Here is a 19932-nt window from a genome sequence, read left to right as displayed (position 1 = left end):
AATCCCGATGGAGGAGCAGACGCAGATGCAGACGCAGGCGCAGGTTCGAGTGTGACGTGGTGCCCTGGATGCGGGCAGCTGGAGAGGGACAAGGAGTCTGGTAAGCAAGCAATGCCAATGGGGTGGTGGGCAAGCAATGCGAATGCGAACAGGGCGAGTGTGTTGCTTGCAAAAGCAGAGACGCGGACGTGGTTGGGCGGTGGTGAGGAGGAAGTACGGAGTAGAGAGAAGTGGGAGAGCTGAACATGGAAAGAACTGGATTGGATGGATGGTTGGAGGAAGGTGGCTCTCGCAAACTTGTGCGGCTCTGCAAGTACACGCTACTTTGCTCTTACTGCTTACTACCCATAAAAGGCAAGTGCCTATACCTGGGGCTCTAGGCAGAAACTTGGGCAAGCACTGGCGTGTGGAACGGCCCAACCGCTTCGGGTAGTGAGTGGGGGAGCTTGGCAGGTGCGGCGGGTCGACCGTCAGCAGCAGCTTTGGCAGCAGCTTTGGCAGCTGCGATTCAGGATGTGCTGCGGAAGGATGGGATGTCAACGTTCCTTCCAAGCAAGAAACCGAGGATGTCACTTCCGCGAGTCCCGTCACCCGCGTTGTACCTGCGCCTGTGCCTGTGCCTGTGCCTGTGCCTGTGCCTGTGCCTGTGCCAGTGCTTGTGCCAGGAGGTAGGAGGTCTTTATTCAGCCTCGAATCCTTTAGTTGTCATGGCCCATGGGTCCCATCCATGTCCCGATTCCCCCCCACCGTCGGGTATGCATTTTGGCCTCCCGGCCTGGCCAGTTTCAGTATGGGTCGGAGCAACTACGGAGCGCTGCTTACCCTTTTTGGAATGGCCCGTTTGTGTCGGCGTCATCCCCTTAGCGACTTGTCTATCTGTGCTCCGTACCCCGTACTCCGTCCTCCCGTCGAGCGTGTTTTGTGCAACCAGACACACATGGAGAAAGAAAGCTTGGCCCTTGAAGTGGGGCCACTGTGGCGGTGCAGCCCAGCGCCCCGCGGGGCTGAGTCTGGCGAGTCTGGCGAGTCTGGCGAGTCTGGCGAGTAAGCTATTGAGAGCCTTAGCACTAGTGGGCCGCTGGACCCCGTTATCCCCACCCAGTGCGCCTCACCTGATCCGCGCGCCTTACAATCCCATCCCTGTTTCCACTCGGCAACAATCCAGTCATCTGTCATCTTCAGGCTTCCTGCGGATGACTGAGGCTTCTCCAGCCACGAAGGCCCCGCTTTTGCGTTCTGGAATAACTCCACAAGCACGAGGCATTTTCCGAATCGGCCGCTCCGAACCGGCCGCAGCTCTGAGCCTGCAACATCCGCAACGCCCCTACCGTCATAGTTATAGCCTTTTTCTTCTTCTTGAATGCCTGTCCCGTCCAATTACTTCTTCACCCATGCTCGTTTCCCTCCGCTGAATCCATGCACACGCGGAGCCGTATATAGCATAGCCCAGGCACAGTCAGACTTGGTTTCCTCCCCAGCAAGTAGCCTTGGAAAAAAAAAAAAAAATGCAGTGATTCTGACTTTCCAGCCAACCACTCCGTGCATAGTACCTCTTCTTCATCTGCAGATGATGCATCTCATCGAGCGAGACTGAGAGTTGCCGCCCACCGTCTTGATCTTGCTGCTCCTACTCCCACTCCTACTCTTACTTGGTACGGACTACGAACTACGGACTACGGCCACGGACTACAGCTACGGACTGCAATGACGCCCTGGTACAAGCCGACTGCCACCACTCGTCACCGCCAGGAGGCTTTGCAGCTGCCCTGGATGACCAGCCGCCGACCTTTCAACCTGAGAAACAAACAAGCCTGCCGGGGAGCCATCAGTAAGCTGCAAAGCAGGTACGATTCCCGCTGCTAGCCCTCCCCGCTGCTAGCCCTCGACGGCGCGTTCCGAAACGCCCCCGAGGACGCCCGTCTTGTAACCGCGCAGCTCCTCGGCCCTCGGCCCTCGGCCCTCGATCAAGTGGCGGATGATCGAGATGCGGCCGGCTCGGATATCGGTCGCCAATAACCTCTCGTCTAGTGCCAGATCAGGCAGGTAGATGGGCGGGAAACCAAACACTTTACTCAAACATAGAGTTGAAAACTACGCGCGGGCGAGTTGCGACGTGATGATTGATGACTGATGAAAGGAGTCCATCATTACAGGATGGCACCAACTTCCACGCCAGACGCCAGACATCCATCTTTAACAACAGCAACAACAACAATATCAATAACAACAGCAACAGCAATAACAACAACAGCTGCAGCAGCAGCAGCAGCAACGGGTCAACATGCCCCATCGCTAATTGGCGCGGCCACGTGACCACCCCAAGCCAATTCCGTCCCCAACAAACGCCTCAATGGTGTGTAAGTTGTCAATGAGTTTGCCACATTTCCATTCCAAGTTCCTCTCTGCCTCGGCCGAACCACGAACCCCCCCCCCGTTCGATGTAACCTGCCACCCGATTATCTTACCGCCCCGATACTTTCGAATCCCGTAGTAGCACCATGTTCCAGGTGAGGACAACAGACGGGCCGCCCTCCGCAACGCGGCCCTCGCAGCTTGACCGCCGTCGTTAACCAACCCTCCCCACGTTGCAGCCGCGCCCAGAGGAACACCTGTACCTCCGGCTTCACAGAGCGCGGTCCGTGGTTCTTACTTCGCAAGAGTAAGTCGCCTCGGGTCCACGGATGACGGATGCAATCAAGACAAGCACACCCCCTCCCCCAAGGCAAAAAACCCAAACCCAAACCCTCTGACGCCCCCCCCCCCTGCTGACGCCCCCGTAAAACCCGCCCGCGGCCCTTTGCAGACTCGTCGAGCTTCGCGCTGCGCAACGTACCTTTGAGGGCGCGTACATGCGCACCGCCCTCGGCCAGTTTTCCTTTTCGCTCATCATCTTGAAAATATTCACCGACGAGTTCTACGCCATAGGGGCTCTGTTTGCTGCGTATGGCTCGGCCGTCGTCCTGGTGGCTGCGCATCGCCGGTACCAGGGCAACCGCCAGTTCTTCACCGCCGAGTCTCCCAGTGGCGCTCTGCGGAGCAAGTTCCAAACAAGTGGCGATACCGTTTTGCTCATGACGGCGCTGAGCTTGGGGGCATATGTGACGCTGCTGATATTGACCTGGCGGCTCGTTTCGTGAGACCTAAAGCAAGGTGGAAAATTCCAACTCGGAACCCTCGATACCGATACTTTAATGCGAGAGGCTTGGTTGCCACCCAATTTATGAGTTGAGGATTCTGGTCAAAATTTCTTCGCTGGCACGAGTCATGTCGTTTGACCCGACGTATTTATTATTGGGCGGTCGTTGTCCGTGATGCTAAAACTACAAAGCATGTCAACATAAAAACCAGAAGAAAAAAACGCCCCTCAAGTCAAATGCTTTCCATGACCCCCCTTCTATTATATATTGTAATATGCTTCTTCGACTTCCGTCGCCGCCCAACACATCCTTTGGTTCCCCGTCCACCGCAGCCGAGACACAAAACAACCCCGTTTTGTGGTGATGGGCCAACCTCGGGAGTCTCAGATAATATCGCCTTTGCAAATCATGATTTAGGTGGAGTAATAGACGCCCGATGGAGCCTGTGTTACTGTCGGAAGCCCGCAATGCTCATCGACCATCACAGCTTGGCTGGCGCCTGGCAGAGCATATTGCCACGCAGCGGTTTGGCCTTGAGAAGCTACACTCTGCTGTGTCTGCCATAGGTTGACCTCGGGTGAGAATGCTGCTCCAGGGACTGCCTGGCTGGGTGCGTTTAGATGATTCGCTGAAGCACCCGCCACGGTTGTCGGAAAATGAGAGTACACGTCGGACATGCCAGACTGTCGTCTATCGTATCCTTGTGCTTGGGCCATTGATAAAAACCGGGCCTGGGGCTGGCTCTCGCCATTTTCGCCGCCGTAAGAAATTGATCGCATCGGCGCTGGATAGTCCCCCCAGTTCATCTCGTCGTGTCTTTCTGCCTCTGATGCCCCTGACGTCCAGGTCAGCGCTACGTATGGTGGCTGCGTGTATTGCGAGTAGTGTCCATCTACAGGCGATTCCGTTGGGTAGGCAGGCCATGGAATCGTCATGTCTTCGGATTTCGCACTGCTTGATGAGTTCATGTCTGTTGATGCCCAATCGTTGAGTGCCTGACTTGAAAACGTGTATTGATTGCCTACACTCTTTTCGTTAGGCAATGCCACACCCAGATTAAAGAAGAGATGGCCCCAGTTGGAGACTTTGAGAACCCATCCTACGGTGGCAGCACTTACAATTGGCATCCAAAGAAAACCTCTCCATGTTGGCTCTCTGGACCCGTCCCATTGCCGTCGGTGTGTCTGCCGGACTGCCTGCCCCAACAGCTGGAGAAGATGAAGTTGACGAGGCGCCCGGTTCCCCGATTTGCCGTGAGGAAGCCTTTGGTTGACCTTCCGCGCCAGGTTGCTGCTGGTCTGGCGGATAGAAACTGCACTCCTTTTTGAGCCGAATACAGTTAACACATCGGTTCGGCGCATCGGGCGAGGCAATACATCGAATTTTTCTTCGCCGACAATGACCTTCAAATGTTTCAGATTAGCTCGGAAGGCACGCTTGGTTCATGCAAGGGCTTAGACATACTGCATGCGACCGAGGTTCTGTGATACCCAAGCTTGTTGCGCTTTTTCTCTCCGGACAATACTTGTTGCACCTGAGCTTCCTCCGCTGCAGTTCTATGCAATTGAGCCGCGTCTGGCGTGCTAAACGATTTCTTCAGCACAGATTTGGGGCTTCTTTGGTGTTCTGATGAGACCATCTTAGCCGTTTTGTGTTCCTGTTTCTGGGATGTAGACTAAGCCGAATGTTAGTGAGGTTCTCTTTCCAACGGGAGTGACATAAACTTGCTTCTTTCGGCAAAATCCGTGGAATTGGAACGACCATTAGGCTTGCAAAAGGAGAAGTTATGTAGACAAATGTTCTGTGTTTGATGGAACAGGAATCTGCTGATAGTCGGGTTGAAGCTTCGTAATCTGATGCGTACGAGATAATGATGGCCAAAGCAAAGCAGTAGAAGCCTTTCCGCCACTTCAACACTGGAGACAAAGTGATCAATTTGTCCTACTGATGTTCCTCTTCTGGCAAGTATTCCGTCGCGATGTAACTTGTCGACAATAGCTCAGTTTCCAACCAATGAGGTGGTAGCAAGACCATCCGCGGCTACTGTTGATGCGGACCCTTTCTTCCCTTGAACGTATTTCAGGAGAATGGTGGTACTAAGTTGGCCCTGGCTCAACGTGTAATGCAGTTTGTGATGTGAGACGCTGACAAACTTTATACACACACACACAAGGGAAAAAATAAGTAAATAAATAAAAACCAACCAACCAACCAAGCCAGAATTGTCGACCTCAAGGTGTTCTGTAACGGGCTGAAAAAGGCACGGCGACTGTCCGGCTTAAGAGAAGCAATCAATCAAGGACGTCAGAAGAACGACTATTCCCTCATGGCGAGTTGAGCACAATCGGATCCGAGCTGAGTATTCCCTTTGCACCTTATCTGAAAAGTGTTGTGTTGATGGAAAAACAACTCAGTTTGAATTCAAGCGGCAAAAAGAAACCGTTAAAAAAGGAAGCTGGTCGTAAACGAAGTAATAGATGTTTCTGTAGGGAACCAATGAATCTAATAAGCTTGACTTGAAACCCCCATCGGACGTCCGACTGCTACTGTTCTTTCTCCTTCCCATGCGGAACTGGAGCTGCGGCGTTAACTACAGGGGGTGGACGAGAGACCTCTGACTGTAAGCTCGTCGTGTCAACGCTGGTATCGCAGCCAGATTGAGCAATGAACCAGTAGTGTGGGAGACAAAGGCTCTAAGTGGCCAGTGAGAAAAGAATCGGGTTCCAACGCTGTTCAGAAGAATTAATCTCTGTGCAAAAAGGAGAAGCAGGCTTTCGAATAATAGGGTAATTAGGCGATAAAAATCAGAAGAGTTCCGGTTGGCTCTGTCTTCGTTTGTTGCTCTCGTTGCTTCTGGTTGTCAGCTCACTTGGGCTGGATTTTCGTGCTGGATGGTGGCGGCAAGTGTTCTCTCACTCTCGGATGGAACTTTGATGTGCGGGGGGGGCAGAGATATTTTTAATTCAAAGCAGCATTTGTTGGTCTTCCGCCCCCCTGTTTGAATAGGAAACACCAGATGAGGTCTGGCAGGCAGGTGACTGGATTGTTTTTTTTTTTTTTATTTTCGTTCCTTCCCATTAAGCCGACGTCAAGAATGTCAGTGAATCTAGCCTCAATGAGCTTGTCCTCGACATGCATAACTATTATGCGGCCCCATTCTGATAATAGGAGCTGCCTAGCCGTGGAACTTCCGCAACATCTCAGGTCCAACCTAGGAATAAATGGAGTATCTCGGTGGGACTAGTCGAGGGTACCTCAGATCAACCTTGGTGGATCCTTTGCTAAAGACACTCATGGAATATCCCATCATAAAAGGTGTACCATGTACAAAACTCCGGAATCCGTTCCTAGCAGTTCGTGAGTGAGCATCACTGTGAGGTGGTGGTTGCATAAAGCGGCGCGCTGGGCAAGGATGCCACCATGCTGCTGCGTAACCTGCGGAAGTGCTTCTCAGAGGGTTTGACTGTTCATTCGTCGAGGACCTCTCACTTCGTCGCCCACTCCCTGACACCCCTGACGCTCTACTAGTGGGGTTATGATGGGAGTTTCCTGTCAGCCTAGGACCGAGGTGTAGTTGTAGTTGGGGGCTGGATGGCGAGACGATGGCAACAAACATCGTCAACCCAAGCCGTCACATCCGACACTGGAAGCTAAAATCCGCGTGGTTGCCTCGTCTTCGGCTGCAGTCTGGGTACAGACTTCCCGGACTATAGGAGAGCCTCATCCTTGAACCGTTCATGACGGGAGAGTCCAAGATGTTGCGGCTCAACAGGTGGCTCTTCCGAGCAAAGGCTGTCCGGAGAAGTATGTACTTGTTGTACTGGGCAGAGGCCATAACGAACTTGTGTGAGTCGCGTGCTTGTCTGCTGTCTTATTCCCCACACTGCACAGGCTGTCGTCGGCCAGATCGAGTTTGTGAACAAGCTGCTTGTTTCTCTTTTGCTAAAGATCGCATGTCCCATTCCAAGAGCATGTAATGTGGATCCCGACGGGAGGCCAAGCACGGCGCCTCGGAAGCACCCTGGATCCCCCTGTCACCGTCGCCATCTTTTATCAAATCAATTTCTAGCCATATTTGGAGTAGTCCGACGACCCACACCGGCCCGGACTTTTGTCGCCTTTATCACAACTTTGTCATATTCTGCAGAGGTACAAAGCCTCGCTTGTCGTGGCGTGGAATAGTGCGGTGATTCAAAAAACTTCTTATCAATCTGGTTGTGTAGATGGTTCCATATCCCTTCGCGCTGCCGTCTGCCAGCGTACAGGAGAAGTCCCAGCCGCACGGATTCGGTCTCGGGGTCTCGCTAGCTTCTTTGACCCCTCAGGCTCAGCTCTTGCTCACACCTGGCGAGTGTGCGAGGTAAATACCCAGGCAGGTCGAGACGGACAACTAGCGCCGCGGATGGGCCTCCTTCGAGTCTTGGACCCAAGCAGACCCTGCTTGGGGTAGTATTGAGAACCTTGGCTCGAATACTAGTTTAGTTGTCCGTGTCAAGAGGTATGCCGCAGCAGGCAGCTGTCGTCGGGCTGATAGAACGGGGCAGTGGCTCGTCGGTTGCCTGTAGAGGCAGGTAATTTTGGGTTGGCTCGCCTATCGCTTACAGTGCTCCGTACATGATTTACTGCCGCAAAATGTACCGACTGGCCAACCCCGATCCTCGACATGGTTGTAGAGGATCCTGTCATGGCTTTCGTCGAGATGTCGAGGCCGTTTGCTTCACCAAGTGGATGCCGAGTTACAAATCTGTTCAGACTTGATTCTTGAAATGTGGAAGCCATGCACCCCTCCCTGCCAATCGTTTTGCCGAAAAAAAAAAAGAAAAAAAAAATGTTCGCAGCTCTCTCCACCTCAGGTCGTACGATTGCGTTAAGGCCAAGATGGAATGTGGGAGTACGGATTCGACTTGTAGACGTCTTGAGAGCGAGGCTGGAACAGACGCGGAGGCGACGATGGAAGTATCGGGGAACTCAATTGTACCGACGAGAATTAAGCTAGAACGAACCTTTGTTTCCCCTTCGATGTCGAGCGTCTGTCAAACATTTAGCTCGCCCTGTCATGGCATGCCAGAGACAGCAAAATCTTGCAGTGTGGGTTGCAGCACATCATTCGGAAAGGGGAGTAGCTCTATACGCATCAGCCTACAGGCTGTCTGTCAGCCCAAAATCACACAACTCGCTTCGCACACAGGTATAGAGACGACGCTGGAGGGCAAGCGTCCCTGATAATAGATGGGCGTGTGCCAGCGCAATGGAAAGATGGAGCTGTAAATTGTAATCTATCAGTTGCATGATGCTTGTCGAATGAAAAAGCCTTTCCGGCAGCAGGGTTGAGGCTCTGACCGGGCCGACCCCAGAGTTGTCGGGGAACTAGACTAGTAGATGAGGCAGAGACACAGGAGACGTTCTGGTACGGAGAGTAATGAGTGAGCTTCGGGATTTTCAAACGACAAGGCCTCATCCTCGGCCGAGATCTGAGGGGCAGCGAGAGAGGCACGTACGATAGAGGACCTGAATTGAAACAGGGGGTCTGGTTGCCGACCAGCCTCGGCCAACGTCACCTCACCACACCAGACCCAACCTGGCCGGGCTGCGTCTTGGCCCTGACCTGACCTGACCTGGCCTAGCCTGGCCTAGCCTGATTCCCGACGCCAGACTCCCGACCTGAATGCCCGCTCGTGATAGCGCACAGCGCCAGTGGAAGGAGGCCAAGATTTTCCCTTCATTTTCAGTAGCATCTGGAGAGCCGGGGATGGGATCCGTTGCGGACTCGGTCAAAGTTCCCTTGGAGGGAGGTGGTGGGCGATGAAAAGGGGGGGGAGGAGACAGAACCTGCGGAACCCACAAAGCCGAGGGAAAAAAAAAAAAAGGTACCTGCCAAGGAAGGTGTGGTTGGAGCAGGAGCCATCCACTCACAATGCAACCTCATCTGTAGATTCAGTCGACCCACTTAAATGCTACGTAACAGACGCTGCACTTGCTCCAAGAAGATAGAGAATGGAAGAGCCAAGGTTTGAAAAGGACATCCATCAACTTCGGCTTCACGTTTCAACAATAAAGATGCGCCTGCTAGGATTGACTTCATTGGCCTCGGCCTCGTACTTTTTCCTCCCGAATTCCCCGTTTGGTTTTTTGCTGGGGGGAGGGGGGTGCTCTAACTGGTTGAGAGCCTTTTCTGATTCTCCCAAGAGCTCATGGAACAAATTTTCTCCCCCCCTGCCTCCTTCCTTCCTTGCTTGCCTGCTTGCCTGCTTGCCTGCTTGCCTGCTTGCCTGCTTGCCTGCTTGCCTGCTTGCCTGCTTGCCTGCTTGCCTGCTTGCCTGCTTGCCTGCTTGCCTGCTTGCCTAGTTGCTTGCCTGCTTGACCCAATCTGCGGCCCGGGGCCTCATCGCTCTGATCCAACGTCGCCACCATTGATTGACCAATGCGACAAACTCGTGCCTCTATAAAGCACCCAGCACGACGTCCAGACGGACTGTAGGATGCTGGTCACCATCATTGCTGCTACTGCAGAGGATTTTTGCTCGTGAATCGTGACGTCTTGTTGACAACTACAAGGGTCAACCCCACCTTGGTTGGGCGGATGTTGCTACAGCTTGGGGGACGGATTCCTCGGACTACACGCCTCAGTCCCGAATCCAGCTTGCCTCGTTCTCTCCACGCCTCAATAACTCGTCGGTAAGGCACACCAGGAGCTATTCCCGCTCCCGTCAGAAGAGCTAGGTCTCCTTCGCACTCGCTGACCTTGCCCACCAGACAAGAGTTACGGCACCGCCGATTCCAAACCTTGTCCAGCTGAGGAATGAAGGTATGCGCGCGCGTGCAAGCTGACTGCGTAATACTATTAATACTATAGAACACGTCGTCCCTTAAGATTGATTCAATGTTGCGAAAACCGCGCACACCGGTAGATCCACCCCAGGGACCCCAAAATGCAGCCATTCATGTATGTGGACGCATCTCCGAGAATGGGTCTATCTAGGCGAGCGACTTCTCTGGTGCCGGGTCCACTGTGTGCCCCCTCTGGCTCGCACCAGACAAGACATCATGGCCTCCTTCCTGAGTTCCTCCATCAAGGTGGGAGGTTTCTGGTACTAGGCTGTTACCCACCATCATGATCCGTTTGGGGATAATTTGAAGAGGCTATATTACAATCTGATACAGAGTGTACCTACGTGCTCCGCCAGGTTTATGATGCCAAGGAAACATCATCGTGCCTGTGCATGATGCAGATGGCTTGTTCTAGGGCTAATGTCATTCCTACTTCATACTAGGCTTTCCACTATATAGGAGGAGCCCCGTGGACTGGAGCCAGCCTAATGCTGGTCACTACTGGACGGAGCCCACCAGAGGTGACACTGTCGAGCTGCCTGCTCTCTTGACATCTGCTTTTTTTTCAGGTGGTGCAGCAGCATCCAGCTAGGATGTGGCGCTGGGGTTTTATTCTCCGAAAATGACCTTGGTGTAGGCCTCTCTCTACCTAAGGTACCTAACGTGAGTGACCCTTGCCTAAGAGCGCTTACAAGTTCCAACTTACAAGGTACTGTATGTTCTAGGGGCGTCTTCAATCCAGCAAGGAACTGAACAAGCCGATCCCTCTTTGATTGCCGTCGCAGGACTGATTACACTTGCACTCTTCACCTGCCCCTCTCTCTGTCTCTCCAAACATCAAAAAAAAAAAAAAAAAAAAAAAAAAAAAAAAGGAGAGAGAGAAAGAGAGAGAACTAGGCCATCAGGCATTCTCAAGGCTTGCCAGATCATGCTCCACACTGAAGGGATTCTTTGTTGCACTTGCTGATCTGGCGGCGATGCGCATAGGGTTTGGCCGTTTTCTAACCCTGCTTGGAAGTTGTGGGATGTTCTGGAGTATTGACGTTAGGTGACGTGACCAACATATTGACCATCAAGTTTACGTTGTGTGGCCTGGAGCTGATTGCACATTTCCAGTTGTGTGAATGGTATACAAGATTGGCATGGATACCGCCTGGTCCTACCATGCAGCTCCAGGCAGTTAGTTTGAGATAAACATGGTTGTCCATCGCCTTATACGTGCTGTGGGTATCTATCGTATCGACTATCATCGTCTTGACCACCTATGTACTACGAACGTACCATGGAAAAGTCCTGAAGGGAGCCCACTCGCCGTTGTCTCCTTTTCGTAAAAGCCGAATAGGACTTTCAGGAGTCAGGAGTCGGAACTCCGTGTGGCTCTCGCTGGCCCTGGTCCTGCTTCATGAGTGAATGCTTGGCAACCATCACTCTAATTCGAACTTAGCTTGGGGCTTTTGCGCGCTAATCAAATTCCTCGCCACCCGTTTCGGGCGACTTGCATAGGATCGATCCACTTCGGCGAGAATCCGCTTCGACGTTGGGTACGGAGCACATGCGTGGCGTGGTGTATATAGGGATGGCTGTGTGGGTTGGCGACTTGGGATAAGGATGTTTTTTTTTATTAACGCAGAACATTTCGACTCTTGACGTTGAAAATGGGATCTCACAGAGATTCACAGAGACGCTTGACCGTGGTCCATGCTGCGTGCTGCGTGCTGCGTGCTTCGTGCTTCGTGACTCAACTCGCTCGCGACTCAGAAGGCCGACGACTAGTGCCACGCGGATAGATTGTCCAAGCAGCCCTTCTTCCTGTGGGCCACGTTATTGCTGCGTCAACCTGGAGGCCAGATACTGCGTGGCCTGTAGGTCGTACTGCAAGCACGTATCAGTAGGTGACGGTTTTACGGGGGAACAACGAAGCTTAGCCCAATGGAGCATCAAGCTTTTTGTTAAGTTTATCGGTGAGGGTGGAGTTGAAACGTCGTGAAGCATCTCGGCGAGTGTGAGACAGACAGAAGCAACTTGAGGAGAGAGAGACACGCAGCAATTACGTACCCGAGGTAGCTGTATGCGTGTTTCAAGTTGACGAAGCTGCGCCAGATTCCAGAAGTCATGGCCGTTTGGAGTAAATACTTGGACAGGGGAGTGTGCTTTGGAAACGAAACCCGCGCACGTCGTCTACGTCTACTCTTCAGTAGAGGAGAGAGAGGCGCTGCTTCGATTCTACAGCGAAAAGCCAGCTAGAGTTCAGCGCCTGGAGAGCAAAGCGAGGGTACGCTTGAATGTCACCCGAGGTGGTCCATAATGGCACTCTCTCAAGATTGAAGACAACAGAAAGCCAATGCCCAAGACGGGTTGGCCGTTGGGTATTTGGGCGCGCGGTACAGAGCCAACTTCATCGGCCCGTGGCTACAGGCAGGTTGGTACGTTGGAAACTTGAGGCTATTCCTCTTTGTTGCCCCCTCCCATTTTCTCCCTTTTCTTCTCCGTCCCATTCCTCCTTGGTCCCTCTCCCTCTCTTTCAATCATTAGCCTGTGCCTCACCTTGCTGCCCAGTCTCATTGTTCAAAAAGAATCTAGTGAACGAGCGTTTGATGTCAAAATGGGAAATCACGAGCGTGGCGACTTTCTGGGAATCACTGCTGCTGCAACTATACGCCCACTCTTGACCAAACTTGGAGGGTATGGGATCGCTGAGTTGGGATTCTCCTCCTCCTCCTCCTCCTCCTCATATCTTCCTCTGCCAACCCTCCCACTTTCCTTTACCTCACTTCTCGGTTGCCCATGAAAGCGCTTCGCAGCTCCCCGGCGGTAAACGAGCACTGCAAGGGTCAGGTAGGGTTTGACGTCTTTTACCGCAGACAACCAGCTAATAAAACCAGAATTTCATATGCAAAATCAGGTGGCATTCATGTGTTCCCCTTAATCAAAAAAAAAAAAAAAAAAAAAAAAAAAAAAAAAAAAAGATGGACAAGATAGTCATGGTTATATACAGCATGGCCATGACCCTGTTACAAAGTGGCAGGTACGAAAGAATGATGCCAGCGACTTGGGCGAAAACTTGCAAGGTCTCGTCAGTACTTTATGCAGACCTCCAATTTGTCATGCCATGTCTCCTGCTGGCCCATGGGCCTGCCAAGAGATTTTGTTATGCGGGTAGTCAGCCCTCGCGGTATTTGGATTATACAGAGAGCTCTCGGGAGTCCTGGCTGTCCAAAGCCCACTTCTTGGGACGCATTGGACGTGTGTAAGCGCCAATAGTTTTCGAAAGCTTCGCCCTGTGGGGATGCGGTGATTGAGAAACAACTTCTGGCGCCAGGGACCGGGAGCGAGAGCAAGACATGGGCGTGGTGTTTCCTACACAGCAGCAGCCCATTCGAGAGGTTCTTGCCTCTTTTCAGACTCTTATGCTGTAACGTACGAGACATGGCCCCGTAACTCCATCGACCCAACGTGCAACAGATCAGAGACACGCATGGCATGGCACGGCAGAGACTCGTCCCTACTCCCGAAGTCGGCCTGCGGCATACTGATTCTCTCCCCTACATGGCATCAGGCTTCACCGTTGCCAGACATGGGACGACTTCATCTTCCTACATCTCCATCCTGGGTAGAATGACGATGAGGTGATGTCGGCCAAGAAGTAAGTGGCCTGTCTGCCCATTCAAAGCCGGCCAATGGAATCTCGGAACGTATCAGTAGTAAGAAGTAGTCAAAAGAGGGCCTTTGCCCATTCCATGTCATTTAACATGAAGTTACATGTGATCGATCTGGAGCAAGCAAGGGCACGGAATTCGACGACTGGGGAGGTACTCTGGCATTTGATAGTTGGGTCGTATGCAGTGAGCCGACCCCCAGTTGGATTTATCCGCTTGCGCAGACCTCAAGGTTGGACGAGGTGGACGGTACTCGATCCGGAGGTGCTGTCAGTAACTACACGGAAGCATCTTGACTTGATGTGCGTCGACACCACCCAGAATCCATTAGCTACAAAGACGGAAAGAATCAAGAAGCCTGTTCACCCGTACTTGGTTTCGTGAGGGAAGGGAAGATGGCAAGGGAATGAAGGGAATGAAGGGAATGAAGGGAAAGAAGCGGAAGAAGCAAAAGGTAGCGAAAGTAGCGAAAGATGGCAACAAAGGCCGGATCAACATGCTCACCAAGTAAACCCCGGCTTCATGATTTGGGGTGTCAACTGGCCACTTTGGGCGCTTGGGCCAGAGTTTGTTCACCAAAAACCAGATGCCGACCAAAGCTTATTTGAAAGCCGCGACGCGACGTTCGAAAAAGAGTCCAGCCCAGCGGTACTAGCACTGTACAGCCCGTGGTGGAGAACCCGGCCAGGCACAGTGCATTCCAGCCCCGCCTCGACAAAGTCGGGGTTACCCCAAAGACTTGAACTCTTGTCATCGCGTGCGGGCTGCAACTTCGTCATGTCTATCGAACCAACCCAGACCACCAACTCCATCACGGGCGCGCAAGCGGAATGGAAATAACCCCCTGCACGGCAAGCTCTCGTCTATTGCTCGCCCCACGACAGTTTTGAAACTTCTCCGCATAATCATACCTAGCCGCGACGACTTGTGACGGGCCTAGCCGAACCCCGTCCACCCTTTTCCCTCCGTGACGTCTTGCTGTGCCACACACCTCGCATGCCCGACCCGCCAGTTTTCTTGCATCAGCAGCTCGCAGCCCCCTTCTTGAAGCGCACGGCCGGCTTGGTTCACGACTTGCTGGTCTCGGTTACCATAGATGGTAGGATAGGTCCGGAGGATATAGCCCACCATGAGCGACCTGCAGCGGGCTTGGGCCAAGTCCAAGCTCGGCCTGGTGTCAGAGCCCTCTGCCGAGCTGGAGGAAGAAGGTGGTGATGAGCACGTACCCGAGTTGCCAGAGTATGTCGACGACGATTCTTCATCCGCCTCGTCCGTCTCCTCGGCAGGAACCATTATACCCAACCCAGGCCAGAAGCTGTTCGCTCGTCCCCAAGGGTATGTTTCCCTGATGCCAAAAAGTCACTTCCACCCCTTTCCCTCCCTCCTTCCCCGCTACCCAAGCCCACAAATTGTGTGTTTCTGTCGTCGCTTCCCGCAGTGATGCTGAACCTCTCTTCACAGCGTCGCTCGGGGCAGGACGCTAGAGCCGATACCTTGGACAACCTACTTTGAACGTGAGCTCCATTTGCGGTCCAGTGACCCTTCAGGGCCAGTCTTCCATGCCTATTTGACATCCCCTTCGGGCAAGAGCCCCCTATTTGTCATGCACCATGGAGCAGGCTCGTCAGGACTCTCGTTTGCGACTGTCAGCTCCGAGATACGGAAGCGGCTACCGTCCGCTGGGATCCTCGCCGTCGACAGCCGCGGCCACGGGTCCACAGCATCATCGTCCGAGAACCAAGCAGTGAATTTGGGTCTTGCCACTTTGTCGGGCGATCTCCTGGATATGATCCAGGACACTAAAGTGCAGATGGCTTGGCCGGAACTCCCGCCCATCTTGCTGGTGGGCCATTCACTGGGCGGTGCTGTTGTTACGGATTTGGCGTACAGCGGGAAGCTGGGCTCGTCGTTGCTGGGATATGCCGTCTTTGACGTGGTGGAGGGTTCGGCCATGGACGCGCTGCAAAGCATGCAAACCTATCTCTCCACAAGACCTGGCGGTTTCGCAAGCATTGAGGCTGCCATAGACTGGCATTTGAGGTCACGCACGATACGAAGCTCACTCTCGGCCAGGGCTTCTGTGCCTGCTCTTCTCAGGCGGGAGGAGACGGTCGATGATGCATCGCGGCCCTGGAGGTGGCGCACTAATATCGCGGATACTCAGCCCTTCTGGGAGGACTGGTTTGTGGGATTGAGTAAAAAGTTTCTAGGTGCAAAGGGAGGAAAGCTACTGCTGCTGGCCGGGACCGACCGCCTGGATACCGAGTTGACCATCGGCCAGATGCAAGGTAGGTTCTCACTCTATTCCCCCCTGTCTGTTCCCCCCCTCCCTCCCCCCTTTTCCCCTTTTCCCCTTGCTCCCCCTCTTCCGCCTCCTCTCAAGCTTGAAACGACAGTCTGGAAATTCTAATGACCAAGACAGGAAAGTACGCTCTACAGGTGTTTCCAGAAGCAGGCCACTTCATCCACGAAGACATGCCGGAACAGACTGCCATCTCATTGTGTGATTTCTATAGACGAAACGACCGGTCTGCGCTGGTGCTTCCGCCAAAGGTATCCGACTTGCTGAAGCAAGGCAAGAAGGTGTGATGGCATGACTAAGCAGCTGCTCGACAATAGATTTTGATATAAAAAGCGCATGTGAATTTCGGATGATGCTGGGGCTTGCCGGCACGGAACCCGGTGCCAACCCAACGTATAAAAGGTCTTACCACAGCTTGTATTCAAAGTTCCGTTCCGTGGTGGAGCAACCAAAGGCTTGATTTTTTTTTTTCGTCTTTTTTTCCCGGGAAGAGGAATCCCGGGAAAAAAAGACGAAAAAAAAAAGGCCAATGGATGCAGATGAATCGCCACTCTGCGTGCATCATGAATGCCACGTTTGTTCATCGAGGTGGGATCAAGTACCCCATGACGATTTCGAACAGCAAACAGGGCTCCATGACGAAAGATGCATCACGCACCTGGACAGATTTCAACCGTTCAACTCACGCAGGTGAAAGGACATGTTTGTTTACGACCTTGTCACGTATGCCTGCATAGTGCATCCTTACATGTATGCACGGAGTATCTGGAGGGAGACTCAGACAGCAAGACCGACCGAATCATATCGATGAAGCAGACTTTTTCTTTTGCGTCGAAGCAACCTCGCGCAGTCAACGTATCCACTTTATGACGCTGCAATCATCCCAACTTGGAAATCAAGGCTCGGGAGGCACAAGGAAACGGGGTTTGAGAGTAGAGACTTGTCCAAGGCGCAAGCGGTTGATGCTTCTGTGCGTATTTTCTTTTCTATTTCTGTTCTTTTTTCTTTCTTTTTCTTTTTCTTTCTCTTTCTCTTTTTTCTTTTTTTTTTTTTTCTTTTCTTTTCTTCGTATTTTTCTGAGGATGTCAGTTGGCTGCATCATGCATTATTACATACCATGTAGCATGTACAACCTGCTAACTCACCACTTGCGAGGGAGACATACGCTGGTGGTGCTGGCTCTGCCGAGGGTTGGGTGACTTGGGTTCAACCGGATAGATATCCAGAAAGCTAATCTAATTTTTTGACCGAGTCCACCTGCATTTGCTTCTGGCGACTTGTCGAGAGGCAAACGCCAGAGGAGCCTTTTGCAAGGCTTCCCAGCCGACAGGTAGTCAGTCACCGGGCGCTAGCTTTGTCCAACCATATCTGCTGACCCGCATTGTAGACACTTGTCATTGAATGAGCCGGGATGCAGCATTGCATTCCCGCAGGGTTGTAGCCTCGGTCAGTCCCGTTGCCACTACCGCGACGGGTATGCGGGCGTTGCGGGTTGTCCTGGACTCCTGGCCACTCACTTGTCGCCTCCCCGGAGAAGATGGCTTGGTTTTTGTGCTTGTGCCCATGCTGCACTACGACATGCCTTGCGAGTTGACACGGGGGAAGGGAGGGAAAACAACAACAACAAAGGCCCGCAGGTGGGTGCATCACGGGCCGACGGTTGAGCTCGGCGCCGTACCGGGGACAAAACGCTTGCTTGCCGGCTCGCATCGTACGTACATGTGGTCCTCTTGACGGCTTGCGCTTGACCTGTGCACTCGTGCCGCAGCCAGGACTCGGGAGTCGGAAGTCGGGAGTCAGGACAGGACAGGGCAGGGCAGGGCAGGACAGGGCAGGGCAGGGCAGGGCAGGGCAGGGCAGGGCAGGGCAGGGCAGGGCAGGGCAGGGCAGGGCAGGGCAGGGCAGGGCAGGGCAGGGCAGGACATGCATCGTCTGTCGGCCCTTCGTGCTCTGGCGCTGCAGGCGCTGGGCATAAGCACAGCATCAACCCTGGAACGACGAGGCTGCCCCGTGGAGGTTGTGGCCGGTCGCCCTGCTGGGCGCGTTGCAACACGGCATGCAAGGACTGCGTAGATGCGGCCGAGGTTGCGCTGCGCGCTTGGCGCACGGGCGTGAACATGCTGGGCCGGGCGTACTCGTTTGTTTCTGGCAGGAAGTTCGATGGGATCGACAGGTTGAATGACTGCATCTTGATTGTGCTGCGTGATTTGATGCTCCGCTCTCGGCACTGCGACAAGGTTATGTGCATAAGGAGGTCGGCCTGTACGGATTACCCAACTGGGAAGGGGGGTGGGGCGGCTCCGGGGGGCTGTGCACGGGAATACTGGTACCTAACCTAATGTTAGGTTACGTTTCTGTACCTGTAGGTACATAAGGCACCGGGCAGGTGTGCATGCATAACTTGGAAGTCGTCGATTGACTCGATTGTGGGAAAATGAAATAAATGCATGAGATTGAGTTTTTGCCACTACTAAGACGGGCTTGTTCTAGGAGCGTTTCTTGGTAAATAATGAAGCAGGCAACAGCTTCAACAGCTTCAACAGCATCAGCAGCAACACACGCCATCACGCGGCTGGCGCATCCATGCTCAGGACTCGGGAGGCAGCCAGGGAGTACATAGATGAAAGCAGCTAGGAGATGAAGCAGCGTTTCATATGTATGCATATATGCGATTGATGCGGAGTACAAAGCGCTAGTGGTGCTGCAACAAAGGCGCTAGCCAATCTAAAGCTACCAGACCAGACTGGATGTACCTTGGGTACTGCCGGGTACCGGGCTCCCACTTCCTAGAAGTTGAGATTCTCGAGGCTTATTAGCTGGGCATAGACCACCCCTGAGCCGGCAAGGCGGGCTGGGGGAGGGAGTCACGGGACTACGGATACCGGAGGGTGACATCAGCGTATACTCGGTACTTTTTCTAGCTCATCAATGGGCTGGCTGCCCTTCCAAGCCACAATCTAGAGTTCCAACCCCGTATTGGCGCACCGTGCCGTCAGTGTGGGCCAATCAAGCAGCTAAATGACCCGCTGATGCCGAGCTCATGGACGGCGCAAAGGCAGGCCAGGCCACATCGCCATCGTTAGGGGTATGTAGGAGGTACCTTGGAGGTACCAGACCTTGTTTAGCCCGGAGATGTTTAGCAGCTTTCCGACGTCTCAACTTCATCCCCTATCGAGTCTTCGCTCTACCCCCCTGGTTTCATCTACAGCTCAATCCTCGAGAGCGTCGCACCCAACCCCCCTCCCCATCTCTCCCGACCGAATCCTCGACCCGTCCGCGCCTTCTCGACCAAAGCACACAATATCCAATATCCCGTAACCCGCGCCTGCGATCCTACTACGACGCCATGAAATTCTCGCTCCTCGCCTTGGCCGCCGCCGCCGGCCTGGCCGCTGGTCAGCAGACGTTCTCCCTCCCCGACTGCTCTGTATGACCCGACCTGCCTTTTCCCTGTCAACCAGATCTGCAGCATCTAGCAGTATCTGCCCCCTTCCCTCCCATTTTCCCCATTTTCCCTCCCGGGGAAAGGCGACCCGACCCAGCTTTACGGAGCTGATTTGCCTGGCGCGACCTGGAGCGCTAACGCCAATCATCCATAACAGCATGCTTGTGTCGGCAGCTACATTACCGGCAACAATATTTCAGGCTGCAAAACCACCGACATCGCCTGCATCTGCGCCAACAAGGAATTTCTCAGCGGCATTTCTTGCTGCTTGGAGCACAAATGTTCCAAGGATGACATCGACAAGACGATCAGATACGCTGCCCAGCTCTGCAGCGCCTCCGGCACTGTGATACCCACCCAACTCATCTGCGGGCAGGCAGCCTCCTCCACATCCGCCTCGGCTGCGGCCTCCCAAACATCCACTGGCACCGCATCGAGCACAAGTTCGGCAACCGCCCCAGCCGCGACCAAAAGCAGTGCTGCTTCTCCTGCTGCCGCCAACCTGGGCAACGTTCTCGGCGCCGCCCTGGCCCTTGCCGCTTTCCTTTGAATATCGTTTTGGCC

The 19932-nt window shown here is 53.5% G+C and overlaps 7 protein-coding genes across 7 annotated transcripts; 6 read left to right on the top strand and 1 right to left on the bottom strand.

Annotated features, from left to right (window-relative positions):
• Window positions 1–136: 136 nt before the first annotated feature.
• On the top strand, window positions 137–1048 carry UV8b_02939 (uncharacterized protein; the record flags this gene model as incomplete). The annotated part of the gene is made up of 2 exons (XM_043140437.1): window positions 137–432; window positions 502–1048. The coding sequence occupies 2 exons, from the start codon at window positions 137–139 to the stop codon at window positions 1046–1048; spliced, it is 843 nt and encodes a 280-aa protein (XP_042996371.1).
• Window positions 1049–1704: 656 nt separating this feature from the next.
• On the top strand, window positions 1705–2016 carry UV8b_02938 (uncharacterized protein; the record flags this gene model as incomplete). The annotated part of the gene is made up of 2 exons (XM_043140436.1): window positions 1705–1828; window positions 1880–2016. 2 exons carry the CDS (start codon window positions 1705–1707, stop codon window positions 2014–2016), a joined length of 261 nt encoding a protein of 86 aa, XP_042996370.1.
• Window positions 2017–2498: 482 nt separating this feature from the next.
• UV8b_02937 (uncharacterized protein) lies at window positions 2499–3137 on the top strand (the record flags this gene model as incomplete). The annotated part of the gene is made up of 3 exons (XM_043140435.1): window positions 2499–2507; window positions 2592–2659; window positions 2804–3137. 3 exons carry the CDS (start codon window positions 2499–2501, stop codon window positions 3135–3137), a joined length of 411 nt encoding a protein of 136 aa, XP_042996369.1.
• Window positions 3138–3550: 413 nt separating this feature from the next.
• On the bottom strand, window positions 3551–4901 carry UV8b_02936 (uncharacterized protein; the record flags this gene model as incomplete). The annotated part of the gene is made up of 4 exons (XM_043140434.1): window positions 3551–4158; window positions 4256–4540; window positions 4602–4812; window positions 4866–4901. The coding sequence occupies 4 exons, from the start codon at window positions 4899–4901 to the stop codon at window positions 3551–3553; spliced, it is 1140 nt and encodes a 379-aa protein (XP_042996368.1).
• Window positions 4902–8802: 3901 nt separating this feature from the next.
• On the top strand, window positions 8803–10007 carry UV8b_02935 (uncharacterized protein; the record flags this gene model as incomplete). The annotated part of the gene is made up of 4 exons (XM_043140433.1): window positions 8803–8932; window positions 9730–9812; window positions 9891–9942; window positions 9991–10007. The coding sequence occupies 4 exons, from the start codon at window positions 8803–8805 to the stop codon at window positions 10005–10007; spliced, it is 282 nt and encodes a 93-aa protein (XP_042996367.1).
• A 4743-nt stretch (window positions 10008–14750) lies between these two features.
• UV8b_02934 (uncharacterized protein) lies at window positions 14751–16210 on the top strand (the record flags this gene model as incomplete). Its single annotated transcript, XM_043140432.1, has 3 exons — window positions 14751–14956; window positions 15083–15909; window positions 16044–16210. 3 exons carry the CDS (start codon window positions 14751–14753, stop codon window positions 16208–16210), a joined length of 1200 nt encoding a protein of 399 aa, XP_042996366.1.
• Window positions 16211–19269: 3059 nt separating this feature from the next.
• On the top strand, window positions 19270–19918 carry UV8b_02933 (uncharacterized protein; the record flags this gene model as incomplete). The annotated part of the gene is made up of 2 exons (XM_043140431.1): window positions 19270–19350; window positions 19526–19918. The coding sequence occupies 2 exons, from the start codon at window positions 19270–19272 to the stop codon at window positions 19916–19918; spliced, it is 474 nt and encodes a 157-aa protein (XP_042996365.1).
• Between the last annotated feature and the right edge of the window lie 14 nt (window positions 19919–19932).

This window comes from Ustilaginoidea virens, chromosome 2, assembly GCF_000687475.1.
Source record: "Ustilaginoidea virens chromosome 2, complete sequence".
Classification (NCBI taxonomy): domain Eukaryota; kingdom Fungi; phylum Ascomycota; class Sordariomycetes; order Hypocreales; family Clavicipitaceae; genus Ustilaginoidea; species Ustilaginoidea virens.
The sequence above is the reverse complement of the archived record's forward strand: the minus strand, read 5'-3'. Positions and strand labels throughout refer to the sequence as shown.